This window comes from Oryza glaberrima, chromosome 9, assembly GCF_000147395.1.
Source record: "Oryza glaberrima chromosome 9, OglaRS2, whole genome shotgun sequence".
Classification (NCBI taxonomy): Eukaryota; Viridiplantae; Streptophyta; class Magnoliopsida; order Poales; family Poaceae; genus Oryza; species Oryza glaberrima.
The window spans coordinates 15,139,327-15,162,409 of record NC_068334.1 but is presented as its reverse complement, the minus strand read 5'-3'; the positions used below and the strand labels follow the sequence as shown (position 1 = coordinate 15,162,409).

The window sequence follows — 23,083 nt, the reverse complement described above, 5'->3', positions numbered from 1 at the left end:
AGTTGCCATATACTACATCCGTTCTAAAATGTAGCTATTTCTAGCACAGTACTTTGTCTTAAAATGAAGCTATTTTTCTACCTACCTTCTCCTCTCAACCAATCACAACCATTCTTTTTCACCTACTTTCTCTTTTCAACCAATCACACACCTTCTTCAATCATTCTCACCTATTTTTTTAATACCCGTGCCAACCTCAAAAATACTTACATTTTGGAACGGAGGAAGAACTACGTAGGAGCAGTAGCTATAGCTCGTCGGTCATGTGCTTGCACGTTGCAGCAGCCACCTTTCCAAGCGATGCCAATGTCCTTATCTGAAGATCTAGCATAACACGCCGGCCACGTATGTGTCCTCCGTTTCTAGTTTATGATGAATAAGAAACGGTTTAATTTTGTGTGATGATGCTGTGTTAACGGCTGTTTGGTTCATCAAGTAATGTAAAGTTTGGGACATGCTTTAGCTAAATAGTACTTATCATTCTCCCTTTTAATTTACATCTGGGTGCATGCATGCTCAGCTCCCCAGGTCATTAGTTATTTGAGGGTGGTTTATTAAGAATTGTTTCAGGGATCAGAGCATAACTCAGTGGTCATCAGTCCATGCTTTGGGGGTTTCTGTCCTTGTCATGTCGGGCCAAAAATAAAATAAACTCAAGACTCAAATCATACAGGAATTAAAATGAAGAATTTTTTAATCTACGACCTTTAGATGGATTCATGTGCATAGTACACCTCTAGCATACGCACTTCTTTCGTTCCAAAATATAAAAATTTTGGGTGAATGAGAGAAAATTGTGAATGTATTAGAAATTGAACATAAGACCTTAGAGATAATTAAAACCACACACTTCTTACCACTGCACTATCAAGTGCATTTTAGAAAATCACAAGTAAGTATATGGCAATTTTACGCAGATGCACCGGCTTAATTCTGACTTGGTGATCCATCATGTTCTAACCTGGCATCCGATCAAACACAATCATGCAAGCATGTTCCTGTGCAGGCCATACATAAATTAAAGTCCGTACTTACCTGAAAAATTAATTAATTTCCAGCGCACACAGCCTGCCTCAGGCCCTCAGTTAGCTATTCCACTGCAGAAAAAGGAGTGTGAATTAAGCACAACTCCAGAGTCCAGACTTGGCGATTGCGCCAAGCTCATCACTAAAATCCGGAATTGATATGATATATTCCTGCTTCGCTTGCAAGGCAACGTACGTACAAAATATATTTATACTTTTTTTTTTCTGAATCTTCTTTAATTTGAAGTCTAGCTAGCTAAGCTAAGCTAGCTAAAGCTTAGCCCGGATGGATCAAACACAATGCATTCTTGAGCGACACGCCGCGCTAGTCTCGTCCAATCAAAACATTATCAAATCCCATTTTAAAAACCGGGAGAAAATTAATGGAATCTCTCCGGCTGATGCATATGCAGCTAGCTTGCCATGTTACCCCTCCATGGCCGCGTTGCGAGTACGAACTGATTATATAATCGCATGCCCACTCTCTCATGCCGTCCTCTCGATCCATCCATCATTCGCTCGCTCTCGCTCTCGCTGATCTCTCCATCTTCTTCTCCAGCTCAGTTCAGTGACAAGATCGATCCTAAATGGGCGACGATGGCGGCGGCGTGAAGGTGGCGGCGGCGGCGACGACGGCGACGGGGATGAAGCAGATCACGCGGCTGAGGGAGCTGCTGCAGAAATGGCAGGCGATGGCGCTGGGGGCGAATAAGGGTGATGTTGCCACCGCCGGAGACGAGGAAGACAAGGAGGTGGTGGAGGTGGCTCCGGCGGCGGCGGCGGCGGCGATTCCGCCGTTCGTGATGAGGCGGCTGCAGAGGACGGTGACGGTGGACTCCGACGACGAGAGCTGCCAGAGCCCGGAGCCGCCGGCGGACGTGCCGAGGGGGTACTGCCCGGTGTACGTGGGGCCGGAGCAGCGGCGGTTCGTGATCCCGACGAGGTACCTCGGCCACCCGGTGTTCCGGCTGCTGCTGGAGAAGGCGGAGGAGGAGTTCGGCTTCTGCCACCAGGGCGCGCTCGCCATCCCCTGCGAGACCGAGGCCTTCAAGTACATCCTCCAGTGCGTCGAGCGCCACGACAACGGCCTCGCCGCCGGCGACGTCGTCGACGGCGTCGTCGACGTCAACGACCGTGCGCCGCCGCGCGACTAGTAGCAGTTTCTTCGATTGCTTTATTAATTAATTACTTAATTAATTAATTAGCTCGCGATCGAGACGGAGCTAGCCGTCAGAAATGATTAATCGTAATCCATGGGGGTTGTAAACTTGTAATGGAACTGCATTTTGTTGTACGCTGTTGTAACACAGTATTCCTAGATGAAAAATTAAAATGACATGTAATATTTGATTGTTACGATCTAGCCAATGCAATATCTGTCGAGCTCTTCGCGTGTTACTCCATCGGTCTCAAAATATAAAATTGAGTACGTTATACTAGATTAGATATATCCAATTACAAATTTGGATAAACCATGTCCAAATTCATAATAAGTATGTATGTTTAATCTGATATGTATTTTCTTTGTTTCAAAATATAAAGGATTTTGGATAGATGTCAGGATGGAGGGAGAACTAGATTGCTATATTTATTTTGAGACGGAGATATTACCAATGAATTACAATGGGCCGTGTTTTGTGAGTTAAGCTGAATCTGAAAATAAACTAATCTCTTCCGTACTTTTGAATCATTCATGTGACGCGCGCGATGATCTGTGCGTCAAGTTTGTCCAGTTGGACGTACGGCATGCATGGAGCGCTCCCCGCTGTTGCCAGCGTTTTCAATTTTATTTTTGTTTTCAATTTTAATACCTGTGTGATTTTATCGGAAAACTAATCAGAAAGACAGAACGATACAGGCAAAAATCGCTCGCATAATTGAGTGTTATTACTTTGTCTATTACTTAATTAACTAGTACGTACGTACCATCAATCATTTTATCACACAAAACATAAAGTTAATTTTAGCTTAGCTCTGCCGATCTCATGCTATGTCGAAGCCAGCAGCATCATCGAGCCAAGATGTCAAAGACTATTTATTTATCACTAGCCAATAATCCTAAAAAAATAGGCACGATATTAAAGACTATTTATTTATCATTAGGAAGGAAGTCCGCGCATATGCGCGGGCAATTCACTTATTGTTTATAAAAAAAAATACTAAAAGATATCTCACCATATTCACTATAAGAATCATTACCTAGAATAAAAAAATATTTATTCCGTAAAATAGACCATAAACTTTGACATACTATATGATAATGTCTATTATATTCAAACAAAAATCACTTTATTATCACCATCCTTCACAAACATATGAGTTAATATGTGTTTTGTTTTTTTCTTTTATTATGCATCTAATCACTTATGCATTTTCATGGGTAATATACGAAAGAATAATTTATATTGTCAAAATTGTTTATGCTAGTTATTAACATTATTAAGATGATATTGGCATAATTATAAAGAGATATAATGTGGTTCCATATGCTATTTTCGATCGTACGCATGTATGTACATACGTATGTGCGCACGCACATATGTATGTTTTTCATGGTGAATATATAGTAGTCTCTCGGATCTATATAATTTTTCTTGGCTTTTTTTACAAATATTTTCCTCTTGTAGGAGATAATGTTTGTATGTGTATTCACAGGATGGTTATGCATAGGTGTTTATATGAGCAGCCAACTGGTTTTTACATCGTCGTTAGTAAAAAAATACATTCATGAAAATTGACGGGGTGGTGTCAAGTGGTGCCAGGATGACATGGCTTCCTCGATAACATCGCTAGGAGCTAACGCTGAAAAAAAACTACCATACAAGGCAAATGGTAGATACGCTCTTTTTTTTACATCTCTTGTGTATGTACGTATATAGGGTGGGATTAATTGTTTTTAAGAGCAACGGATTACTTCGATAGATCTAATATAATGGTTGAATATAATTGGTCCACCGGTTTAAGTGTAAATTGATGGCAAGGTGTTTTACTTTTATTCTTAGATTTTGTGTTATTTATTAAAGCATTACATGTCATCTTAGGATTGTTGGAACGCTATTAGTCTTACTCGCAATCTATTTGTAGTCAACTATTATTTGCTGTAGCTTGGTGGTAACCTCTACTTCCCTATCATTTATTGATGGTTGCTCATTTAGTATTATTTCTTATCTTAGATGCTTAATGACACACGTGCTCATTGAATTATTAGTTTGGTTTTCCATGTAATTTAAGTGAGAAAGGGAAAAAAAGAAAGATGTGGGCCTTGGTGTGCGTAAGTACATATGTACGTAGTACAATTTTTAGTACGTATGTAACTACTTAACTGATAAATTTAATTGGTGATTTTTTAGATAAATATAATGGGTAAAAATAATGGAACCACCTAATTTTTTTCCGTTGATGTGATATATGGTTACTTAAAAAGCGCTCTACATGAAGTTTGATCAATTTTGATCATGTGGATTGATTTAAGATAAAATGAAGCATATTGTCAAATTCTTTTTATAATGTCTTATTCTTGTTTGGTTTCCTTATAATGTCCAAATAATGTATTTCAATTTTATATAGTATAATATAGATAATATGGAACTTAAATTATTTATTGAATTGTAAATAAAAGAACAACTGAAAGAACTTAAAAATTATAATTGTTAAGCTATCTATTTTTCTAAATATATAATGTTGCCAGTTTTAGGGGAGAAAAGGAGAGGATGTGAGGGGAGGGAAGGAGAGATACGTACGTATTTACACGTGGAGGTTGATACAATATGTGACGTGAAGGGATGGAAAGTGAGCTTTTTATGTTTTTACATTGTTAGATAAATCTAATGGTAAAAAATAATGTGTCCACTGTGATTAAGTGGAAATTGTTGTTTGGATTTTTTTTCCTTATAATTTATTAGAGAGCCACGTGGCGACTTAGGAATGTTTATAGGAATCCCACGTGATAGCTTGAGAGCATTTGTATAAAGTTTAATGGACTTTTAGTATATAATAGATATATAATATATTTTCTTGGATTCTCTCTAATTAGAATGTCACATGACATCTTAGGAGCGTTTGTAGAAGTGTAGGAACGCTATTACTCATAGTCGCAATTTAGCTGTAGTCAACTATTATTTGTAGTGGATTGGTTGCATCCTCTACTCACCTATTTTTTGATGATCACTGCGCACTTAGTGTTGTCATTTAGTGCTTGATAACAAACATTCTCATTGGATATCAGTTGATCATTATGTGCACTATGCACGGATACCGCGTAAGAAATATGACTTGGCGTTTAGTGGATAGTGGCTTATATATAAAACTTACATACATAGCGATCAATGAGGATATACGATTGATATTTTAGGCTAGGATTGACCAAGTATATTATATACTACATTTAAAGCTTTAGTACCTAAGTAATAAATTTAACGTCGAGTTCTAAAGGGCTTATAGCATTAGCTACTTCCTTACTTATAGCGAAATTTAAGGTCGAGTTCTAAAGTGCTTATAAGATTAGCTACTTCCTTATTTATAGAGAGCACGTTTCTTAAACTGCTAAATAGTGCATTACACGTTGCATGATTTAGAAATACTTTCTATATAAAAGTTTTTTTAAAAAAATAAATAAATTTATTTTCCTTTTTAATATCTAATACTCAATTCCTATGTTAATGATCAGTATCATTTTGTATGCCCTAGATAAGCTCATCTAATGAGCTGGATCGCACAACCTAAGTAGGATATAAAAGACATCGACGCGATTGTCAAAAGAATACATTTGATCTTTAATTTCTAATAATATATAAATAAAGATAACTCATAATATATGAAAAATACATTCATGGTAAATTTAGTTATATTATTTCGATATATCAATATATATCTTTTATTGTAGGGAGGGAGTAATTACTGGAGTTGTTTTTATTTTTGAAAATGTAAGTCTAATTTTACTTTGCATATTAGTATGTGATATACAATTATATATTGTGTATTATTGATTTGTTTAGATCTTTTTATGGATGTTTCGATAATGTACATATAGTAGAATAGAACTTAAAATAACATATATTTTTTACAATTACGGGCTGTGTTTTTATTTTTGAAAATGTAAGTCTAATTTAACTATGTATATTAGTAAGTGATATACAATTATATATTGTATATTATTTATCTGTCCATGATTTTTTATGGATGTTTCGATGATGTATATATATTAGAATAGAACGTAAAATAATATATGTTTTTTACAATTATGGGCTGGATTTATTAATTTAGTTTTTATCTGATGTGAGGGAGTGGAGAGACGTGGGGCTGGCTTATGAAGTACGTACGTATATATTTTCGACCTATGGGATAGAATTATTAATTTCGTTTCATATGTTATTAATGAGAAAGAAAAAAATAAAAGGAGGCGTGGGGCCTACGTACGTACACGTACAGACGTACATGAGCGTTCTAGATATGCGGTTTCTAAAGATAAATCTATAAGGTATTTTTTTTATACGGTAGATCTACGGTTAAAAATAATGGGTCCACCAGATAGATGTTAGGATCGTTTGTAGGGTGCCATATGAAGATGTAGGAGCATTTATAGGAAGTTTAGTGGACGTTTAGTATATAATAGACTAGTTAATAGTCCTAAAAAATATATTCGATAGGGAGCTGGTTCTGGCGTCCTGCGTGACCACAACTAGCAAACGCGTCGTAATTAATCCTGCCGTCCTCCCGTTGTCGGTCAGCCTGGCCGGGTACGTCGAATTCTCGTAGTTGACTTGGGTTTTTAAGCATAGCTTCCGCTGTAACCAACGGCAAGTCAAAGTTAAACAGGACGAGCTATAGCCTTGATGGACCCAGGTTTCGCCGGCGCAACCACCCAAACACTAATGGGCCTTCCGGGATTGTGATGGGCTGTGAGGCCCAAGGGGTTCTGGTACCGTCAGGTCCGAGATGAGATGAGGGAAAGATCGGCCCACAGTTACAAAGACCCAAAAGAAAGGATAAAGTACACCGAAGGTCCCTCAACTTGTCATCGAGTTACAAAATCGTTCCCCAACCATAAAACCAGATACCGGACGTCCCTCAACTAACAAAACCATTCACTTTAGATCCTTCGGTGTTTTTTTACCCCGGTTTTGTTCTATGTGGCTGCTGAGTCAGCGTGGAACCCACGTGGACCCCACATATCAGTGTGACCACATCATCCTCCTCTCTCTTTTCCTCTCTTCTCTTCCCTCCTCATCTCTCTCTCCATTCTTTGTGACACCGGCTGTGCGAGGCGGGAGAGGCGTCAGGCATCGGTGGAGTGGGGGAGGAGCTGCAGGAGGTGGTGCGGTGAGAGTGGTAGGCGGCGTCGGCCTCGGGGACGCCACGGGATGCCCCCGGTTTCGGCAGTTAGCGGCGCAGTGGTGGCGCGGTGGGGGTGTGGCTGGAGCGGGTGGCGAGGGCAGTGCAGCAGGGCGGTGACGATGGCGCGGATGTCGGTCGGACATGTAGTGAGTGGCGTTGGAGATGGAGGCGAAGTGGACCAGCACGTCGAACACCAGGAGCGGCAGCGCGTTGACGGAGCCGGAGCCGGAGCCGGAGGCCGCCGCTCCCGCTCCCGCTCCCGCTCCCGTGCCCGAGCTCGCCCACAGCCGCGCTCCCCTGCCGCTGCTCGCCCGCTACACTCCCGCGCCCCCACGCCTCCCGCACCTCTGCTCCCCGCGTCCCCCGCCTCTCTCTCCGCTCACGCTCAAAGCCGCTGACGACGATGAGGCCGAGCGGCGCGGAGTCGTCGGCGCCGCTGCTCCCTTTCTAGTGTGGCGGCGGCTCCTTCCCCAGTGGCAGCGGTCCTGCCTCGCCCCGCCGCTCTCCTCCCCATCCGTCGGCCACTCCGCCAGCCGCCAACCTATGTAGAGAACTGAGAAGTGAGAGAGAGAAGGGAGAGAAGAGGGGAAAAAGAGAAGGTGTTGACGTGGTATCCTGACATGTGGTGCCCGTATGGGTCCCACGCTGACTCAACCGCCACATCAGATAAAACCGGGTCAAAACCACCGAAGGAACAAAGGTAAACGGTTCTGTAAGTTAAGGGATGTCATATATCTGGTTTTACGGTTGAGGATGATTTCGTAACTCGACGACAAGTTGAGGGACCTTGGGTGTAGTTTTTCCCAAAAGAAACCACCATACAAGCGGATGTGGCCCAGATGTGGCCCATATATGTCCTCTTCCAGATTTATCCGACGCAAAATCGATAGAACAATCATCCATGCCCACGGAGTCATGTACAATTCTTCAATGAAGCATATACATATATACAGTATTACTACAACTACTACTACTAGTAGTATTCAATGGTGTGTACTCGAGACAGTACATAGCTCCCAGTTGTATTTATGTAGATAGTACGTACTACAGCAGAGAGGTAGTATAGTAGTGAGTACTACTCACTACTCAGTACTCACTCATGATAGCAACTACTAGTAGTAAAAACTAGAGAAAAAACGAAGATGAAACCAACGTGCCGCGGCGTACTACTCTCCGTCCTCTTGCTGCTGCCGCCGCCGCTGCTGCTGCTGCTGCTACATGTCGTCGTTGCTGCCGTTTCCGCTGCGCAATCGTGGTGGGGGAACGCAGAATTGAATTCCGAGGGCAAAGGGTAGTTGTTGCAGGCACGGAGTGAAGGCACATGCGCCCCAGAGATTCGACAGTGTCGATCGTGTCGCTGCAGCTGCTATAGCTGTTGTACTAGCTCAAAAGCCCTCCTCTCCATTGCGTCATCCCATATACGTGACTGAATGCCTGATTGGTTCATGCACCTGCGAGTGAATTGATGATGTACCGACGACCACGTACTGGCAATTGTCGGTAGAGCTAGCCGGGAGGGAAAAAAAAATTAAAAAGAAGAAGAAGAAGAAGAGTTGGGGCTAGAAATAACGGCTGATGTTGAGAGAGGAGTTAATGACGATCGTGGAGCGGGCAACGAACGAACAATGAATGCAGGTGTTCTCTTCATCGACAAAAAAATTTTAAAAGTGACACCCCAACAGTGTGTGCAGTGTCGTACTGGTAGCCGTGGTACTACCATCCCGACAAGCACACGCCGCGGCGCACAGGCCCGGAAAGCCAAGCGCGACCTAACCTACGCAGCGCACGTACGTACGCACGCAGCTGGCTGCCGGCTGCATGATGGTTTACGTCACCGGTTGACCACTAAATTTTAAGCCTCGCTGGTATTACGATTTTCGACTAATTTCAATCGCTTTTCGATAAATTTCGATTGGACTTTAACCAAATTTACTATAAATTTCGATTGGATTTTAACCAAATTTACTGTATAACATTTGAATTTATCCGAAAGTATTCGAAATTTGATTCCGAGCCTCGTCGAAAAACCGTGAAACCGATCGGTTTTCGTTGGCTTTGTGCAGCCTAGCTGTGAGCCTGTTTGGGGAGCTTCTGCTGCAGCCTCTCCTAGAATCGAAAGCTCACATAAATAGTGCAACTTTTTGTTTAGATTCTGAAAAGCCGTAGTCGTAGAATCTAGACAATAAACTAAGGCCAGAAGCTGAAAAATTCAGTTTTTCCATATTCTCAGAAGCTGGCTTCCAACCAGCTGCTTCTCAGAATCTCAAGCTCTCCAAACAGCCCTGCATCAGCTTGGCCACCGGAGTAAATGCTAGAAACATTAGCCACGCGCGTCGCGGTGGCCGCCGGCGGAGCGGCCGCGCGCGCGCTTGGGAGAGAGACTTTTTTTTTTTTTTTGGGAGATCGTCGTTGCTGTTGCGGCGCCCGTGAATTCCGCGGCCGCGGCCGCGGCGCACATGGGAGCGTGGCGTGCGGCGCGCGGGCGCGTGAAGGAGAGTTAGCGCATATATCGATCGATCCTGTGCACAGCGACGGTTCAACCGTACAGACCGGCCGGGGCGTTGCGTTGCTCTAGTCTACGGATTAATTAAGGATTATTAATATTCGTTATTGTTGTTATTATAGGCACGTTTCTGAAACTAATAAAAACGAATAAGCAGTAGTAGTGTGAGTTTCACGTAAGCTTTCTCTATCCATTTTTCTTTGAAAACTTTTTAAGTATTTAATTCCGTAATTTATGCCCTTGGATAATTATCATAAAATCAATTTCATCTGTCATCATTTGTATAAGGCTACGTTTGGACCTATAAAATTTCATCTTCTACATTTTCGTTTTTTCACACATATGCTTCTCGAACAACTAAACGATATGTTTTTTTTAATTTTTTTATAAAAGTTAATTCAAAAATTATATTAACTTATTTTTTAAAAAACAATTTAGCTAATATTTGGTTAATCTTACGCTAATAAGCTACCTCGTCTACCCTAGGTTCGAACACAACCTATTACTCCCTCCATTCCAAAATATAAGGTACAACCACCTTGACTTAAAGACCAAGAAACAATTATTATCACCTCTTTATTTGAATCAATCCAATTAATACAATACATGCAACCAATAAAACTAAACATCTTGTAAGTGTATGATTTAAAAAATAATAATTTAGGAGAGAAGAGATGCTAATTAATTGCCATGCATGCATACACGTCTTATATTATGAAACACCTTTAAAAAGTAGTTGTGCCCTATATTTTGGAATGGAGGGAGTATTTTAGTAAGACAGACAGACGATGAACAGCTGCTCGTCAACAATAAGCAAGTGACGACGAAGTTGCATCAGTGACGGCGTCTTCTCCTACGAGGTGACCGTAGCTTGTTTCGATTTGTTGAAACGGGTACATTTAGAAGACACACAACACACATATAACTACACACATATACACTTGTAGGTTTAACACATGTTTTTAAATTAGAGGTTAATTTGGAGGACCTAAAGTCTATGATGCACCGGAAATGTGTAGCGCCAATACGCCATTGAACGCGCATGTTTGTATGTACAGCTTGCCTCGATTTTGGATTGGTCCCGTGGGAGTATGTGTGGTCGGTTTTCTCCGGCCTTTGTGGACAAAGAAAGAGCAGGAAAATTCCAATTGCGCCAAGAGACAATATGATCTCCTAGTTTGTCATTGGTTCTTGCTCTATGTAGATGACAGTTGACATATATGGCTGGTTTGTGCATGTGACCGATCGACTCATCGAACATATATATATATATATATATATATATATATATATATATATATATATATATATATATATATATATATATATATATATATATATATGAGCATGTCTTATCCGAAACTACTATAGTAAGTTAATTACTCTTTTTAATCATAAATATTTAATAAATTCAATTAAACTTTTAAAATTTTGACCTCATCAATTTGTATTAGAATAATGACTTTATAAAATCTAATAAAAAATTTACGATATTATGATAGTACTCCATGGCTCCATGCGCCCCAAAATATGTACAGTTCCGGAGTTTTTTTTAACGTGAATTAAGAAGAGAGATGAAACTGAACATGGAATGGTTATAATTGGTTGGGATGAGGAGGTAGGTAAAATTGAATAAGATATGATTGTGGGGGTTGAAATAAAAAAAAATAGGTTGAGAAGTTGATATATTCTAGGACAAATTTTCAAAGATCGAAGTTAATATATATTAGTGACGAAGGAGTATTTTTAATGCAAATTTACACATAGTTTTTTTTCAAACTAAGAATTTAAGAATTACTGAAGGTTAAAATTTCAAATCTAAATATCAACAATTGTTACAAATAGGGGTGAATTAAAACTCTGATGGAAATTCCCGACCATACTAAGACCAGTTCCATAAAAATGATACTTTTTTTTATTACCGTTTCCTATTCTAGGTATACGAATTTATTTTTTAAAAAATTTCCAGCAACATCGTATTGAAGTTATCACTTAAAGTTAAATTGATAAATACGGAAAATTCCTGACCTTCCCGAGACTTTTTTTTAAAAAGAAATAATATCATTTCCGACCTTTTTTTTATCACTAGTTACTACATAATAGTCCACATAAATAAAGCACATGCATATTACTATGCTCTATTAGGACCTGCTTCAATCTGATCCATGCATTCTTGAATGCAGTACGATGACAGAGATGAAGCCGATGTAATGCTGCGTCAGACTGCTCATCTATTCTATCTCGTATATCTCTCTCCCATTCTGTTTCACATATGTATCGATCCTCTTAGCTGTTCGAGAGAGAGGTAGAGGTTCGTACTGTCATGGGTAGGAAACAGCTACTGGCAGCGTCGCAATCCAAGAGATCCGCATCAGAAAACCAAGCCATTATTCAATGGCTTTGCTCGTAGTAATAATTAAGAAGTAAATTAAAATTAATAAGCACTGTCGCATGCAGATGCTTGAAGAATTGAGAGGCACCCTGTTCATTATTAGCCGCCGAGCCAACGTGCAACATTTTTCGTTGTTATTAGCCGTGACCCCCGTGTTAAGGATGAAGCTATCAGTGACTGATTAATCAGTGTGATGATGATGGCGCTCGTTTAAAAGCGTTGTTGGCAGAGGCCAAATTCAGAAACAAGATCGGTTTCAAAAATTCAGAAAGAATGAAGCGCAGCAAATGCGTTGTAGTGATTCTTAATTGTATGACACTGTAGTTGGCCAAAACAAAAAAAAAATTCAGTTAACCGCCAAAAAAGTACTTGAGACATGCAAATCTATACGCCATGTTTTTTTAATTATTCATTAAATTATTAATGAATTATTTGTTTCACGCTTTAAGAATAGGTATTTTTTTAAAAAAACTTTCTTCTATCAAATTATCTTCACCACTTATTTTAAGCAATTTATTAATTTATCAAATTTATCTTTATAAGTAGATAAATAATATCTAACAATAACCCGTGTAACAATCTAAATCAAACGGAGCCAAACCAATGTGAAGTAGGTAGGTTGTTGTACTTAGCAAGAAGACAAAATCAAGGAAATTAAAAGAAGCAAAGTAAGTGCAGCTTAACTGATTAGGTTTTCTACGGTGGAACCTATCACTTGAGTTCATGCATTAGACTTGACACGAGTACTCGTATTTACGGCTAATTATTAATTTAGTGATAGGTGTCGTGAACGACATACCCATTGAAAACAAGGCGTCATAATAACTTCGTGAATCTCAAGATATGTCGGCACTGTCTTTAGAGTTACTCATAGGAGGAGGGACTTATAGGGATATGCGTGTTTATAGGGGCGAGTCCGCATACGTTTATACGAGCGTCTGCGTCGTATTATGTTTTGAAAAAAAATAATCAAGAATTAACAACACATTTTCTTTAGTCTTAAACTACAAGCAGGAGTGTATGTTGCGACTGCAGACAATGCTACGGATTCGAGTCGGTTTAGGAGATGGACAGGCAACCTACCTGGAGCAGCCAGCTAAACTTGATTGAGCCGGCCGGCTATATAACCCTCTGCAGTACGAGAGGCTACTGATTCTTGCTACAGATAGGTAGGAGTAGCAACTTGCTCCAGACCTGTCTACTACCAAAGTCCACAGTTTGTTGTACATCCAAACACTACTAACCAAACTGTCAAAACTACTTTCAGCCTCACATGAACAATCCACCAGTTCAAACAGTACATTCCCAAATTCCATACCTATGATCTGTAGTTATGTACTACATCAGCTAGTACTTAGCCAGGACCATCTCTTCCAATTTAATCGGCCATGCCATTTTCTGATGAAGCTACAGTGTAGTATACTACTGGTAATTAAAATGGATCACTAATTATAATAACTGCCCCTAGCTGGAACTTTCTCTTTTCATTTTTATACTATATCACCTTGCATGTTTTTTCATGCCGTGCAACTCTTTAAAAGACAGCCCAGTTGTCATGAATTGCATGCAGAATCAAAAAGCTTCAATTGAAGTTTAATTGAGGCCTGTTCATACATGGAGATTAGTTATTAATTAAACATCATTATGCAAACAGGAGTTTAATAATTAATAAACCATTAATTAAATCATCATTAAATCCTTAAAGGGGATTAAACTAACCAGGAGTATATATTTAATGGGCTAGATGGATGAGGAGAGGGTCAATTAAAGGTTTTGTTAATTGGGTCTACCTCTGCCACTTAAGAACACTTCTTTTAAGTAACAGAGTACTCCCTCTGTCCCATAATAGATAACGTTTTTGACTTTTTATTTACAACATTTGACCATTCGTTTTATTTGAAAAATTAGTGCAAATATAAAAAAAGATAAGTCATATGTAAAGTACTTTTGATAATAAAGCAAATGACAAACAAAATAAATAATAATTTCAAAATTTTTTGAATAAGACGAATGATTAAATATTGATAAACAAAAACTTAAAAAGATAAGTAATATGGTACGGAGGTAGTAACAGAAAACACCAACTACTAAAGGATTGGCCTACCAACTTTTAATCCAACAGTGAAGGCGTTCAGTCTGTCCCCGACACAGCATTTAGTGCTTAACAGTCCTGCCACATCAATCATAGGCATCGCAATTAACTATAGTACTCCCTGTATTTGATACTAATTATATTTGTTCGAGCCAACACGCAGAAACGAAAGAAAAAGTAACCATCTGTATCCTTTGCTAAAATGATACTCCATTCGTCCCACAATATAAGGAAATTTGAGTTTTTACTTGTAACATTTAACTACTTGTCTTATTTAATTTTTTTTTTGCAAATGTAAAAAACGAAAAGTTGTGTTTAAAATACTGTAGATAATAAAGTAAGTCATAAATAAAATAAATAATAATTTCAAAAATTTTTGAATAAGACGAGAAAAAGTAATGGAAAAATATTAATAATGTGAAGTCATATGCGTATAACTGTACTCACCATGGTTTAAATATACTTCTTTAAATGTGTATTAGAGAGCTCACTTGTCACTTACTTGTGTGCGTTTAGGTTTTCTGTATAATAAAAAGAGGAAAAATATTTGTTCCTTTTATTTTTCCACTACAAACAAATACTGTGAAACTCCATACTTCAAGATAATAGACAAACATTATGAAAAGCAGAGAACACCTCTTAATGAGTAAATTGCAACTTGACGAGTGGACCTATTGCATCGTGCAAGATTCGTGTCATATTAGCTTTTATGTTTGTAAAAACAAAATCTAAGAACATACTCACGAGGGATCAAACGAGTACAACATTCTAAGAACATTTTAATAACTATTTGTATGTTATTTAATTGAAGAAACAAGGTGACAATCTCACGAGGGATCAAAAGAGTTTTTCGTGTGAGGGGTATATGTGAGATGTGTATGATAAAACGCGATGTACTCCCTCTATTTTATATTATAAAATAATTTATTTTTTCCTAGTTAAATTTCTTTGAGTTGGATTAAATTTATAGAAAATCCAGCAAATTAGTTTTATTAAATTTAAATGTTGAATAGTTTTTTTCATAGTATTCAGTTAAAAAAGTACATTTTTGATAGTATTCAGTCAAAAAGATATATTTTGATACTATGTTTGTTTGTGTTAAAAACACTACTATGTTTTCATAAAAACTTGATCAAACTTAAATAAATTCAATTAAAAAACTAAAGCACCTTATAATATAAAACCGAAAGAGTATATAGGTTTGTAATCCCAAATCATGGGCTATTGTAGCAAGCTCACTTGAAACTGCTGCACTACCAAGATCATAATAATTAAGTTCTTGCTCTGAATCACATATTATTTAGTAAGAGATTCTTGTTTTAAAGTTCTATCCACTTACAAATTGTTGTGCCTGTATAATAATTTATTCATTTTTAACGTACCATAGGCTCGTAGATATAAGGCCTTTCACAGCGCTCCACGGTGGATCGGTGCTACACCCTGCCACGCATGAGTTTCGCTGAGGTGGAGGGGGAGGCCGCGCCCACGCTTTGTCCCTTCGTCTCCACACATAGCGACGCGGTACCTGCCCTTCGACGCGAGCACGCGCGGCTAGGAAAAGTGGCGACGCGTGCACTGTGGGCGTCGGTTCTTCCGCTCACCATGCCCTCACGCGGCGAAATCCCCGATTCGCCCACGAAAATCCAATCCCGCCAACGATTTCTCCTCCCGCCAATGCGCCATTCCTCTCGCGCCGGATTCACTAGCTACAATCAGCTAGCTACAATCAGCTGTTACTAACATATCACACAACCTGACCATTCACTTTAATCAAATGAGCAGAGCCATCCATTGCAATAGGTCAAATGACAACAAAATCATGCCACAGCTCAAATCAATCCCAAAATTGAAATGGTATTCGACTGAGATCCAAACCTTCTTGGCTGCTGGAGTAGATGGAGAAGCCACTGGCGCGGGTGTAGCTGGAGCCGGCTCCGCTTTGACCTTCTCAAAACCTGGCGGCACCTCCAGGAACCCTAAACCCCCCTGCACGCCATCTGCTACCATATCCACAGCGTTGACCGCGGGATAGACCGACGAGCCGACGCTCTCCGCCCTCACCGGCGTCGGCGTAGATCGCGGGCGCGAGGTACCTGCCCCTACCGCCGTTCCCCTCTTCTTCTTCCCGCCACCCCTAGCCACTCTGGACGGGGTATAGCCTGGCGGGAGCAGCACAAGCCCACTACGGAGCTCGATCTGCGTGAACTTGGGGCGGTCGTCCATGGTTCGGCCGGATCAAAGGAGCAGCGGAGTGGGACGACGCGACGACGAGCGAGGGAAAGATGTGCGGCGAGAGGCGGGCGGGCGGACAGACGATATGAGATGGAGTGGACGAATCGATCTGGTCGGCAACGAGGGGAGGGCGACGGTGTGTGTGCCGGAGTGGGAGGAGGTGACGGCGTGTGCGGCGGAGTGGGAGGAGGCGCGGCGAGAGGAGGACGAGGCGGAGAGACGAGAGGAATTGCTGGAATCGTCGAATGGATAGGGTCGACCCTCGCTCCAGGAGGGGTAGGTGAGGAAAATTTCTTTGCCCCTCCCGTGACCTCGCGCATTGTTGGGTAACGCCCACCGTGGGCTTGGTACTCTTCATCAGTGTCTCTATCCACATATATATGGGTGCTTGCACTGTGGGGTGAGTATCTTTGAGCTGTGACTTTAGGCTATGGGTATGGGCCCTATAGCTTGCATTGCTATTGCCCTAAATGTTCAGTTTAGGGTGCAAGCCACAAATAGGGCTTCTTGTTTGCTTGTCGGGGTCAGGTTCTACTTGGACTGTTGCCATGCAGTTCTGTCTTACGAATTGTCTCTCGCTCTGCTATGCTCTGTTAGGCTGTGTTTGCTGGGGGAGGATGGGAAATGTACAGTGCGCATGGAAAACGAAGTAGTCTATTAGCACGTGATTAATTAAGTATTAGCTATTTTTTTTAAAAATGGATCAATATGATTTTTTTAAACAACTTTCATATATAAACTTTTTATAAAAAACGCACCGTTTAGTAGTTTGAAAAGCGTGCGTACAGAAAACGAGAGGGAAATGTTGGGAACACCCCCTTGCGAACAGAGTAACAGAGTAAAGATCAATGTGTCATCTACCGTATCTGTAACTCACAACATAAAGAAAGTCCGAAATTGTGAACTATTCTTGGCCCAAAAAACACTGAATTAGCCGGTTTCCTGCTCGATTTTGTGCAGACCTAGATTTTTTTATAGTAAATATTAAAAGTAAATTGTGATATACAACTCTTGTTTTCAATTTCATAAATACATTTGTACACAACTTTTGCTTCTACTGATCCCTCAGTTTTATATTATAAGTCGCTTTAACTTTTTTTGTCAAATTTTTTTATGTTTGACTAAGTTTATAAAAAAAATTAATTAGCAACATCTACAAAATCAAATTAGTCTCATTAAATGTAAAACATTGAATAGATTTTGATAATATGTTTGTTTTGTTAAAAATTTTATTATATTTTGCTCCAAACTTGATCAAACTTTAGAACATTGACTTAAAAAAAGTCAAAACAACTTATAATGTAAAATGGTTGGAGTATTTTTTTCATAAATATTATATATAACTAAATCGATCAAACCTACCTTTTTCTTTGACAATCTGAACCACTAGAATCTAACAGTGTAATTATTTATCTTTTTCTCCAATTAATGCAGAAGTTGCTATCCACAACAAACAAACATGGTGTCTTGTTCTTGAGTCATCTTAATAATATAAATGATGGATTATTCCGATGAAATTTAGAAGTAAACTTTAGCTTAATTCATCCCAACCAATCTGTACTACCTTCCTTTTTACCTATCATTTTGGACATCGACACAGTGTCTAATATACACTAGTCTCATCGGTACTTCTTTTAACTATATATTTACAAAAAAAATATTAAAAGCATAGATATATGAAAGTGTTTTTCACAAAAAATCGACAAATAAAATTTCTCATGTCAAACACTTATTTTTTGCATCAATTAATCATTTAATGTTTGGAGGTTTGACTATACGCATTCTAGGACAACATCTATCTGAGAAAGATAATACTAGTAACCATACCTTTTTTTTAAAAAAAAAAGTGCTTACTTAGTATAATTTTCAGAGCATACATGGGTTCTTGGTTCAACCTAATTTATTCTAAGGCATATCATGTATACTATTTACTATACTAACATGGGTGATTAAGTGGTCCAAAACGATTCAGGGGACCAAAATGCTTTCCTTTACCTACCAACTTAAATGGCCCTAGTTAGTAGCACGTACTGTGTCCAAAATTCATCATGCATGTCTAAAAGGTTGTCATTATCCAGTCAATTGAGGGGATGATTAATTAATTAAGCGTGCGTTCATACAACCCATGCAACTAAGGGTAAGGTCGAAGAAAAGAATGGCCATGACAGCGAGGACCTTACACTCATCTAACTGTGCACCACACTCTTACTTAAACCCCCCTATTAAAATATGATCAGTTTGGTGATCATTGATCAAGTTATTATATATGATGCCTTTTGCCATGCATGTAATAATTGGTTAACCAAATCATGGAGTTTGATCAAAGTTGCTTTATAGTATATACATATAGCATTGCTTAGGAATCCAGCTGTGTGTTGTCTTTGTAAGACAAATCAAATGGGTGGAATTAATATAATTAAGTGACATGCATTTTTTTAGCATGGATCAATTAAGTGAATAACACCTCCAAATACCAAACCAAGAATTTCAAGTGAATTTAAGAGGAATCTCAGAAGAGATGATCATGAAGTTTATACAATGGTGGAGAGTACATGGATTTATCCATTGATCCCTAAAATCTTATTAAGATTAAGCAGGAAAAGAAGAAGAAGAAGAACAAAAAAGAAGCAAGCTATTATTACATCCAGCATTAGAGAATTAATTAACTGCTCCAAAAGAGCATTTACCTTGGGTGGACGGTAATTACACTGCTAATCTCCAGCTTACCACAAACACCCCAAGGTTAACTAAATCTCCAAACATTTCGCTACTCGCCCTCGTAGCTCGGCGTATATTACAACTCTACCCCTAACCTCAAAGAAAGAACCAAAAAAAAAAGAACAAACCGAATTACCAAATTACCCCCTTCTAGAAGCCTCCGACGACTCCGGCGAGCTCGGCGACGCCGGCCATCGCCGCCGCCGCCGTCTTCTCGATCGCAGGTAGCTAGGCGCGGTCAGCACGCGTAGTACTCGACGAGCTCGTCGAGCGACTCCGGCTGCGGGTCGGCGTTCTCCAGCATCCAGAGGAGGTGCTCGAACAGCACGACCTCGCAGCCGACGACGGTGCCGCCGCCGCCGCCGCCCCCCACGCCGCCGCCGCCGGAGCGGTCGACGAGGTTCTGGAACATCGGGTGGCCGACGAGGTCGGCGGCGATGAGGTAGCGGCGGCGCGACTTGCCGACGTACACCGGGTGGAGCCCCGGGGGCACGCCGTCCGCGCCGTGGAACGACACCGACCCGCCGCGCCCTCCTCCTCCTCCTCCCCCTCCGCCGCCGCTCGCCACGACGCTGCGCCCCCATTCCTCCCCGCCGACGCGTCCGCCGCCGTGCGAGCTGCGCGCCGACGTCGACCCCGCCGACGCCGAGCACCCCGACGGCGTGCGGGAGATCCTGCTCGACGAGTGCCACCTCTTGATCATGCACTTGAGCTTGCTGAGCCCGCCCTTCGCCATTGCAACCACCACCACCGTACCCTAGCTAGAGAGAGAAGCTTATACAGTTTTAGAGAGAGAGAGAGAGAGGGTGGGAGGTAGACGACGGTGATGAGGGATGCGCGCGAGTGGGGGTGGCATATATAGGAGGGGGGATGGGGGCCACGTGGCAGGACGGGGTGGGGTGGGGCCCAGGTGTCGGGGAGTGGGGAGGACTGTCAAGTGGGGCCCCGGGGGGAGTGTAGCCGCTTTGTCTCGGCGTGGTGAGTTGGACGGATGGGGGAGGAGAGGATGCATGTGTGGATCGCCGTTTGTCTCCGGTTGGCCGCAGGATCGGACAGCGCGAGGAGAAAGCGAGCGAGCCAGCGACGAAAAATGGTGGCCTTGTTTGGTGCATGGTGACCAGGAACAGAGTTAGAACAAAATAAGGAGGTGTCATCCGTTTTATTTTGGATCAAATTTAGGCTAATATCGATGTCTAAATTTACATTGAAGGTGGTATACATACTACATATGATGAAAATATATAAAGAATTAATAGTTGAAAAAAATTCTTGACCGGATTTCTGGTACTCCCTTTCTTATATGTAGCTCTGTTCCTGGGGTTAACAACTGACAATAGCTGCAAGTATAAGAGGTTACAATCTCATTAATTAAAGGCACGATCGATTAATCCCTTTTCCATAAGAATTTGAGAAACTTTTTTTTTTGGAACAATCTTGAGAAACTTTTACAATACACATGGGGGAAGAGAATGAGCGAAAAAAAGGGCTAAGTGATTTTTAATTTATTATCTTTGTCTGTAATGTTGTAAGCAACGAAAGCTTGACGGACTAAGCGAAAACGCTTGTACCTACTATAGCAAGTGTGTCATAATCTTTCTTTCTTTTGTTGCTGTAGTTGGTATGATGTGTTGTCAAGCTGGTATCAATCCTCAGCAGAGAACCTTCGTATCAAACTTGTTATGTTTTCAGTAAAGCAGGGTCTTGGGTTTTTTGCATGTCAAAGAAAAAAAACCTAAAGGAGCCTACAACGGCGTTGATTTGATCAACAAAGAGTCTTGTCGATTCCCGACTAACATTTTCTAGCAACCAGCCATGTAGTGTAAAATAGGCGGGTGATATAAAATGGATGCGGGACTCATCGTCCACATAAGCTATTTTACATAGTAAAGATTAGTTATTATCACTATGCAATAACCTAAATAAACCGATAATCCTTCCATCGGCAAAGGCCACCTCTGACGTTTATCAGGAGAACTTTTTCTGTACATAGAAATAAGAGCGAGCGACAACCATCAAGCCAGTCAATGAAGAACAATAGAGAGGTGCTAGCGACATCGTTGAGGGCAGTCAACAAATAGTCCTACTAGGGATCAATAGCTTTTCCGATGGTTTATGATAATCTACCATGATGCATTATTTATGCTGTTGACGAACTGGCGCCCACCAATAGCACTATTGGTGGGTATAACAAGAGCATTCAGAAACAAATTACCTCGTTCATTTCTATTTATACAAGAGGCAGCGATTCTTGTTAATTAGGAACGAAATGCAGCCCTCATATTTTTTCCATCGTATGTTTGTATGCTAACGTCTCTTTTATATACATCTGCTCTTATCATATACTACCTTTGTTTTTAATAGATGATGTTATTGACTTTTTAATCACACGTTTAACCATTTATCTTATTAAAAAATTACGTGATTATAATTTATTTTGTAAGTTATTTTATCACTTAAAATATTTTAAACATGATTTAAATCTTATACATTTATATAAAAGTTTCAAATAAAATAAATGATCAAAATGTGTTCAGAAGTTATCGGTGTTATCTATTAAAAAGGGAAGGGAGTATGCCAATTCTCTTTGCTGATTCAGACGTTTGTGGCATGTACTACCCATTAGCCATAGATTGCGTTATTTGGCCTTTGCAACCCAGCTGTCCAAAAGGTCGCAGCCCTATACGTGTCACACTTCCAACGGCCATCCCAATTCTTCAATTCGCAAAGGTCGTTAGTTACGTTAGTTCTGGTGTCTGAAAATTGTTTCTCGGTTCCCTTTACACGATCCAACCACCTTTTGCTTCGTCAGATCGCAAGAGCCAAGACTTCCAATAAAACAATAGGAGTAGAATATTAATATACTCTTAGTAATCTCATGATTATCGTGGATTATTAGTCCAAATTAAACATATTAAGGGAGTCAATTAATATTGCAATCTAAGTTTTGAGATAGTCCGACTGTGGCTGTGTGATAATCCAGTTAATTACCAAACTTAGAGGTAAAGAGAGCTCAGCCCTTTTACGAGAAATGTGTGAAATACCCTCACCTCGAAAGCTAGCTTTTAACGGTGAGAAAATTCCAATACGATCCCACACTTAAATTAGTTTGCATGCATCAATATTTCTCTTTGCTTTTTGGCTGTATATTTGTGAAGTACTTTTGGTTATCTGCCCTATATGGAAAGCATGTCACAAACAATCGTTTACTTGTCTTGTATATTTCCGGATTCATGTGTCAAAAATTAAAGAGTTCTATGTGACAATGGGAAATACATTTACTGCCGATGAACTTGTACCTATTACCCCCTCCGTTCCTAAAATACTATTTTATCTAGTCAAAGATAGATTAAGCTAAAGATTAAAAGAATACTATGCCCTTCATTAATGAGAAGAGAAAATGAGGATGAAGAGAAAACGAGAAGGAGAAGGGTGTACTGTTGGTTTCATGGCTAAAACAAGAAGAAAAAGATGAGGTAGTATTAAAGATGTCCAATGGATCCCAGTTTAAAACTAAACCTTCGCGAACCAAAATTTTAATCTAAAACAACAGCCTTCTAAGGAGTAATTACTCCCTCCATCCATAAGTATTAAATATAGGCTAAAAAATAACTAATTATACATGTTACGATTAATTTGCGAGATAAATCTTTTAAGCCTAATTGCTACATGATTTGATAATGTGGTGCTACAGTAAATATTTGCTAATGACGGATTAATTATGCTTAATAAATTCATCTCGCGGTTTACTGACGGATTCTATAATTATTTTTTTATTAGTGCCCGAACAC

At 40.0% G+C, this 23,083-nt stretch overlaps 2 protein-coding genes across 2 annotated transcripts; one reads left to right on the top strand and one right to left on the bottom strand.

Moving 5' to 3' along the window:
- The first annotated feature begins 1,343 nt into the window (after positions 1-1,343).
- On the top strand, positions 1,344-2,423 carry LOC127785103 (auxin-responsive protein SAUR72). Its single transcript, XM_052312526.1, has 2 exons — positions 1,344-1,476; positions 1,585-2,423. The coding sequence occupies exon 2, from the start codon at positions 1,613-1,615 to the stop codon at positions 2,177-2,179; it is 567 nt and encodes a 188-aa protein (XP_052168486.1). The 5' UTR covers positions 1,344-1,476; positions 1,585-1,612; the 3' UTR covers positions 2,180-2,423.
- Positions 2,424-19,033: 16,610 nt separating this feature from the next.
- On the bottom strand, positions 19,034-20,107 carry LOC127784949 (uncharacterized). The gene has a single exon (XM_052312377.1). The coding sequence runs from the start codon at positions 20,029-20,031 to the stop codon at positions 19,534-19,536; it is 498 nt and encodes a 165-aa protein (XP_052168337.1). The 5' UTR covers positions 20,032-20,107; the 3' UTR covers positions 19,034-19,533.
- Between the last annotated feature and the right edge of the window lie 2,976 nt (positions 20,108-23,083).